Source organism: Fonticula alba (genome assembly GCF_000388065.1).
Source record: "Fonticula alba strain ATCC 38817 unplaced genomic scaffold supercont2.8, whole genome shotgun sequence".
Taxonomy (NCBI): domain Eukaryota; order Rotosphaerida; family Fonticulaceae; genus Fonticula; species Fonticula alba.
In genome coordinates, this window is record NW_009242978.1 from 1,789,188 (window position 1) to 1,796,945 (window position 7,758).

General features: G+C 63.7%; 2 protein-coding genes across 2 annotated transcripts in view; both read left to right on the plus strand.

Moving 5' to 3' along the window:
- H696_05061 (TKL protein kinase) overlaps positions 1-2,238 on the plus strand; it is a gene marked incomplete at its 5' end in the record, with an annotated part of 6,598 nt that extends 4,360 nt beyond the window's left edge. Inside the window, 2 exons of the mRNA XM_009498922.1 lie at positions 7-1,861; positions 1,984-2,238. Of these exons, the coding sequence (XP_009497197.1) occupies positions 7-1,861; positions 1,984-2,168 (2,040 nt within the window). The 3' untranslated portion in view covers positions 2,169-2,238. The remainder of the gene's footprint in view (positions 1-6; positions 1,862-1,983) is intronic.
- A 2,060-nt stretch (positions 2,239-4,298) lies between these two features.
- H696_05062 (hypothetical protein) lies at positions 4,299-7,549 on the plus strand (the record flags this gene model as incomplete). Its single annotated transcript, XM_009498923.1, has 4 exons — positions 4,299-5,634; positions 5,824-6,260; positions 6,354-7,435; positions 7,528-7,549. The coding sequence occupies 4 exons, from the start codon at positions 4,299-4,301 to the stop codon at positions 7,547-7,549; spliced, it is 2,877 nt and encodes a 958-aa protein (XP_009497198.1).
- Positions 7,550-7,758: the final 209 nt, after the last annotated feature.

Genomic DNA, 7,758 nt, shown 5'->3' on the forward strand with positions numbered 1-7,758 from the left:
CTGGAGGGTGCCTGTTTGTCTTCGTGCCCGGAGGGGACGACCGAGGAGGGCGGCTCGTGCGTCCCCTGCCCGGTGGGCTGCTCGGCATGCACGGACCCGGCTACCGGACAGTGCTCTGTTTGCCGGGCATCATGGGTGCTGCTTGCTGGCACCTGCGTCGAAAGCTGCCCCCCGGGACAGTATGCGGCCGATGCCGAGCTCGGGGGCCAGGTGTGCCGGGCGTGCGACGGCACATGCCTCGAGTGCTCCGGGCCCGGCCCGGCCAAGTGCTCGGCGTGCCCGCCGGGGCTGATGCTCCATGAGGGCCGGTGCGAGGGGTCTTGCCCGGCGGGCATGTTCGAGTGCCTGCTGGCCGGGCGGTGCGAGGCCTGCCCGGCCGGGTGCACGGCATGCACCGTGGCCGAGGAGAGCCCGGTGGGGTGCGCGGCCGCCTGCTCGGCCTGCCAGGGGGGCCTCTTCCTGTCCTTTGCCACGGGCGAGTGCCTGCCTGGCTGTCCGCTCGGGGAATATGCCCCGGCTGGCTTGGCATCCTGTGCTCCGTGCCAGGAGGATTGCATGAGCTGCCACCAGGTGGCCTCCCTGTGCACCAGCTGTCGGAGGGGCCTTCTGCTGGAACATATGGGGGCCTGTGTGGCTGCCTGCCCGGGGTCGGGCTTTTCGCCGGAATGGCTGCCCAGCCCGGTGTGTCGTGCCTGCGCCGAGGATTGCGACCGTTGCACCGCCGGCCCCAGCACGCCGGCGTGCGATGTCGCCCCCTCCGGGGCACTCACCTGCCCGATGGTGGACACCTGTGACCGATGCTCCGGGGACCGCCTCCTGCTAGGGGGCGTGTCATGTGTGCCCACTTGTCCGGAGGGCTTTTTCGCCGATCACGAGGCCCCGGCCCCGGCATGCGTCCCCTGCCACTCGGGCTGCGGCACATGCGTCGGGCCCGGGCTGGCTGACTGTCTTGACCGGCGGGACCGTGCCTCCAGGCGAGGCCTTGCCCTCGGTCTTGGGATTGGCCTGGGCCTTTTGGCGCTCCTGCTGCTGCTGGCAGGCCTGGCGGCGATGTACCTTCGCCATGGACGATCTCGCTCGGGCCGGAAGGGGTCCGACCATTTGGAAGACGATGTGACCGTCCTGAACACGATCATTGAGCTCTCCCTGCCCGGCAGCATTCAGGTGAGCATTTCGAGCGACTTCACGCCATTGCCCGGGGAACAGCTCGGCACCGGGACCCAGGCCACGGTATATGCAGCCCGCGCGGTGGGCGCCGGCATCTCGGACCGGCTTGGCTGCCCGGCGGTTGTTGCCATCAAGCGGCTGAAGGCCGACCGCCTGCGGCCTTCGCAGCTGTCGATGTTCCACAATGAGGTGGCCCTGATGTGGCTTTTGCGCGAGCACCCGGGCATCGTCCGGTTGTATGGCTACTCGGAGGCCCCGCCGGCCCTGGTGATGGAGCGCTTCCAAACGGACCTCGGCACGCTCCTCCACTCGGAGGCCCCGCTGACCGAGCCGACGGTGCTGGACATTGTTCGGCAGTGGGCCACCGGACTCGAGGCCATGCATGCCCAGGGGATGGCCCACTGCGACCTGAAGCCGGGGAATGTCTTCCTCAGTCTGGACGAGCATCGGGGATCCTGGCGCGCGGCCCTCGGCGACCTTGGCACAAGTAGGAACCTGAGTGCCGACCGGACGTCGGTGCTGGTGGCCGAGAGTCCGGCCTTGAATGCCATGACAGCGCGCTACGCGGCGCCCGAGGTATTGACCGCCTTCCATCGCCGGAGACCCCTGGACCGGGAGCTCTACCTGCCGGCGGACATCTTCGCCGCGGCTGTCATGCTCTGGGAGTGCCTGCATCGTGCACTGCCCTGGAAAGGTACGTCCTATGTCCGACACGCCGACACTGCCCGGCATTCGGCGGGCAGGGGGGGGGGGCAGGAGGGGGCAGGGGGGATGCGGAGCCGATGCTGACCGATGCCTTGCTCGTTCTTGCCTCAGGGGCGGATTTCCAGACAATCTCCGAGTCTGTCAGGGCCGGCGCTCGACCGGAAGTGTCGGCTCCGCTCGCGGCCGGGCCTTTGGGCGACCTTCTGCAGCTCGCCTGGCATGCGGATCCCGGCTCTCGGCCACTGAGCTCCTCCTTCCGACAAAAGTGTGCCATGGCCGCGGCGCTCGAAATGTAGCGGCACCCAGCGTCCGACGCCTGGGCAGAGGGCCCTCCGACGGCGAGGGAGGCGCGGGGGGTGGGGGGGGGGGGGGCGTACTGCGATGGATGCGCGGTCCCCATCGCCGACTTGCCCGGCACATGGCTAAGATGCATCTGCCGGCGGGAATGCACAACAGATTGTTCCCAGAAAGCAAAGGAAGGAGGAAGTGGGCGAGAAAAGGGGCATCGGCCAGGAGGCGCCCTCCTTGCCAGGAGGGGGGGGGGGAGATCCCCGCCTCCGGTGGCCGAAGGCGAGAGTTCCATGGTGTCGAGCGGGGTTAAATTCATTCGAGCCCGAAGAGAATGGCAAAATATATGCCACTATTAATATGGCTATTGATGGCTATTCCAGAATGCATACATTCCACCGTTAGTCACAAACTCAAAATTCCTTCTTCTTTTTGTCCGGCCCCACCGGGCACGCTGCCTCGCGAGACTTGAAGGGCAGGTGAATGTGCTGGCTCTGGTCAGGCTCGGCCGAGTTCGTCGGTGGCCAAAACTAGAAGTGTGCCCAGTGATCCCGGTCTATTCGATGGGCACCGGGAGTCGCTTGCCTGCTTGACGTGACATGTTGAGGCTTGCTACTGCGGCAGGGCCGGAGGGCGAGAGCACTTGGATGATGGCGGAGAATCAATGCGAGGGATGGGGAGGGGGGGGGGGGGAGATCCCGTCCATTCCTCCTCGGACGTTTAGCCGTCCTGCCCTGTCGGCTCTGTGCGTGCGGCCCGGCTCTTGGATGGCCCATCGTTCCTTGGTCGAATCGTGGGGTGTGGCCGAGGACCATCCGGAAGAGTCATGGGAAGAAGCCTCTCTCCCTCTCTCTCTCTCTCCCTCCCTCTCTCTCTCTCTCTCTCTCTCTTTCTCTCTCTCTCGCTCTCTCTCTCTCTCTCGCTCTCTCGCTCTCTCTCTCTCTCTCTTTCTCGGGCCACTTGTCGCTGGAATCTCTGAGGGAGTCGGATCAGGCTGGGTCGCCAAACAGTGTCACCGTGGCGACCGGCCGGCATGTCCCGGCAAACACAGGGAAAGCGCCGCCCCTGATGATGACCATGTCATGGACCGAGAACATTTGAGAAGGAAAGAGCGAGTGGGCGAGGGAGAGCGGCGCCTCTCGATTCCCGAGGGACCATGACGGGGAGTGGCCCACCCAGCGCGGGGGTCACATTTCCCGACGGGCGGGCCTGGTCCAAGGGCTCGGCGGCCCTTTGGCCTGCCGATTGAGGGAGTTTCCTCCCTGGGCTTGGTGGTCTCCAGTGTGAGTCCGGATGAGGCATTGGCGGTGTCTCGCCCCCCGGCATCCAGCCCATGCTCAGGTGTGTCGAGGTTCTGACGAGAGTACAATGTGGCCTCGGTCGCCGGTCTTGCCCGAGGCGCGATGCCCCCATGCGCATTCCACCGGCCCTCGGAAAATGCCAACGATTGGATATTGTCCGTCAGACTGCCGGAAAAAACCCTGTTGCGGTTACTCTGCTACGGAAGCTGACCAGGCCGCCTCTGCCGCGGGGGGGGCCTCACAGGGAGGTGGCGAGGTTTGGAAGTCCTTTTTCGGGGCCGGCCGCCGGAAGGATTGGCCCCGCTTCCTCGGGGCCCAGTCGAGGGCCGGAGAATGTCGTGTTGGCGGTGCACGCGGCCGCGGGGGGTGGCAGAGTGGTCGAATGTTGGCGGAGGGGGGCGCCGGTCGCCCTGGGAAGAGGCCGGCACCGGCGGCCGTCTCAACTGGCGGTCCGGCTGGCATCCGTTCGTGTTTCGGCATCAGCCTAGTACAACACCGCCCACGGGAGTCCGGATGGCGTCATTTTACACCCTCAACCCGGCGTGGGCGGGTGTGTGTGTGCGCGTGACTGCGACCGGTACCCAATCCGCTGGGCTGCTTTTGCCCTTATTCCCCTTGCTCCTGCCCCTGCGACGGATGTTGTCTCGGGCGATCTTGTCAGGAACCGGGCTCCGAGGCTCTTCGCCGGATATCCACTCAAAACCCCTCCCCCCGTCCCCTCTTGCATCCCTCTCTCGCTTCCTCTTTCTCCTCCCCCCCCCCGCTTTTACTTGCCGCATCCTTGTGCGGGGCCGTTGTCGACCGCTGCCCACGTCGCCGGCTCGGACGATCGCCACCATGGTCCTATCGCGATTGGTCCCAAGGCCGTGGCACTTGGGCACCATGCTGTCGGTCGTGCTGGTGCTTTTGGGCACATGTGCCAGAAGCTCGGCCGGCAGGTCTCTGCTCTATTACCAAAAGGCCCCTGGACGTCTTTCCCCCGACCCCGGGGCCACAGTCCGACAGCTCCTGTTGCCCGGCCTGGCCGAGGCTCGCTGGGTCCGCGCCGATGGCAAGGTATACTATTCTGACCCGTCCAATATTGACTTCACCACCCTGGGGGAAGACCGCCTCGGGGCGGCTTTCCCGTTTCCAGTGGACATGATTTCGAATGGGCATTCCTTTCCGACCTCTCCGAGCCACTCCTTGCACCATGTCCCGAGCCTGGTTGACGACCGCGGCGTGGTGGTTTTCTCTGCCACCAAGATGTCCTTCTATGCGAATGACGGATTGCTGGGTGAGCATGAGGACAGCCAATTGGAGAGACTACTGGCCGCCGTCCAAGCCGAGCAACAAGCCGTGAGTGTGCTCTTCGGAAAGGCAGACGAGAACATATACTTCGGCCTCATCGATCACGCTACATCCCCACCGATTTTGCTTTCGACTCTGGGCTCTTCTGAACCGGAATTCCGAGCTTCTCTCGGCCTCGGTCCCGTCTTCCATGTGGTCAACAATCAGGCATATTTCCGCGTGGATGCCCTCACCGGGGAGGTGCAAAGGGATTCCCTCAGCGATGTCGATCGCATTCTTCAAGTCTTGCCGACGCGGCTGGTCTCCACCGATCCCGACAGCCAGGATGTGGTCTTTCTGCTGAACAGTGGGAGCATTTGCATTTGCATCGATTGGCAGCCATCCGGTAACTGTCCCTCCCAGGGGGCATCCATCACCATTGCCCTGACGGATGTAGGAGCCTCCACATCCGGGGAGTTGTTGAATCCCCCGCCACAGGCCCTCGCTCAGGGTCTTTCCTACTTGCTTTACCATGATCCGGGAACAAGCGCCGTCTGGCGCTTTGATCTTCACCCCGATGGGACACACATTACCAAACATCAAGAAATTGTCCTTGCAGGAATGTCAGGCTTCCCGTCTGTCGGAAATCTGCGCCTATTGGCTTTCAGGCACACGGGTTCGGCCGAAGATTGGGTCTTGTCGGATGGGGAGTTTGTCCACTTTGACCCGAATGCCTTCCGGTGCCAGGAAGACCCGTCCATTGTGTGTGACGATGAGAGCCGGTCGTCTGCCCAGGGCTGGTCATGCGCTGAGGGAAGGGTGCTGGCGCCGTTCGATTCGCAAGGCCACCTCTGTGGTGGCTGCGATGACGAGTGGACAAAAACCCGTCGAGATCCCTTTGATGGTGCGACCGACATTCGAACGCCGGAAGCTCACCCTGTCATGTGCCCCTGACGATTGCCCCATTTGCATATGACCTCTTTTCTGCCCTGCCCATCGTGTTTGCCGGCGGACGGCTGGCCAGGCTCATGTACCTTGTGCTTGATCGATGGCTGCCGCGTTTGCCACCAGAACCGGTGCCTGGTGTGTGTAGATGGCTACCGCCTCCATGTGGACACGGACAATGGGGATACCAGCTGTCTGGCTGACTGTCCGTCCGACTGGCCGGGCAGTGGTGGGGATCTCTGCACCCCGCCCGCCATGGGACGGCTGAGTCTTGCCTGGGGAGGGATGGACTTCCTTGAGCAGCCGCATGCCGGCGCTCTGGCGAGTTTGGCATCCGTCGCGGCCAGCCACCTCGTTTGGTCCCCCTCATTGGAGAAACTCATGCTTGAGTTTCCTCTGCCCTCGGCAAATACCCTGCTTGGTTTTGACCATGACTCCCAGGTGGTGGAACTGACAAGAGCGACAGATGGCAACTTTCTCCGCTCGCAGGCCATTCCTTTCCCCCTGGGTGCCCCTTCCATTGTGTGGTCTATGATGGAATTGGCCTTGCCCTTGGATGAAACCGCCTGGCCAGCCCTGGGCATGGTTCTTTGCGTTGGAGGTGCCTCTCTCCACTTTTTTATGGTGAGCTGCTCCCATCCCGGCGGAAGCCTGCCCACTGTGGGAGATTCTTGCCAGGCCAGCTTCCAATCCAAGGGTGATATGGACTGGCCGGGGTGCCATCTCCGGCGTCTGTCCAGGACACACATCAGTGTGGAAGCCGGGCCGACCAGCTCCCCGGGCGCGGTCATTTCCTTCGATGCATCCGGCACTCCCTTGGTTGTCCGCCAGCCGGATACCCATCGCCATGCGGCACTCTTCGCCGGGGTGCCGGGCGCCGGTGATCAACTCCTCTCGGTTGGCGGCCACGTGTCACGGATTCTGCCCTTGGCGCTGGGCGCGGATGATGTCCGACGGATAGCCCTGCCTGCGGCTGTGGCGGCTGATCCCCAGGGGTCGCATGGCTGGTATGGCATTTCGGTGGCCGACTTTTCGAATGATCGTACGATTGAAACCTTTCTCAATGACCTGGTTCCCGATGGGGAGAGCATCCTCTGGAGGGTGTTGCATCTGCCGCTCGGTGGGTTGCCACATGGCCGAGTGGCCGAGGTGCCTGGAAACACCCAAACCTTGGCCCAGCTACCGAGGGCATGGGACTCGGCCACGCTTGAGCCGGCCTTCCTGACAGTGGGCCCGCTGAGCGAGGAGTTTCCCGTCATTTTGCTGATGGTCATGCCGGGCGGTCTGGCAGCGGCGCCCTTGCGCTGCAATCCGGCCGCCAATCATCTGTGCTGGCTGAGGCAGGCCAGCTTCCATGCCTTCCCGGGGGGTGTGCAAGTCGTGCCTGCCGAGGTGACCGTTGCCCAGGTCCATGGCCCTGCCGCGGTCGGCACTTTGGCAGGGGAGGAGCCCTCCATCACGATTGTGTTTCAAGTCGCCACCGGGCCGGCCTGGACCATGGACATTCGGCTGGCGGCTTGCCCAGATGGAACGCACGGGCCGGAATGCGTCCTTTGTGATGAGAGCTGCGAGTTGTGCGATGGCCCGGGGCCGAGTCGGTGCACCGCGTGCAAGCTCCAGCTCCCGGATGGCGAATGTGTGGCCTCCTGCCCTCCGGGCATGGAGGAAGATGACAACAAGACCTGCACTTGCCCGCCGACCTGTGTCTCTTGCGTGCGGCTGGCCTCCCAGCGGTATGAATGCCAACAGTGCCAAGACAAGTATGTTTTGACCCAGGGAAGTGATCAGCAGCCCATTTGCCTACCCTGCCATGAGACCTGCGCCACGTGCGATCTTGCTGGCCATAAGGCAGGCTGCACCACTTGCGGGGCTGAAGCCTATCTTCACCACGGCATGTGCGTGGCCTCCTGTCCCGAGGGATACTTTGGTGGTGAACTGGGCGGAGAATGTGATGCCTGCCCGCGGGAGTGTGCAGCGTGCACGTCTCAGAGCTCTTGCACAGCTTGCAAGCCCTTTCATTTCCTCCATGACGGCGTTTCTTGCAGAAAATGCGATGGCTCATGCGCATCGTGCGAGAGTGCGG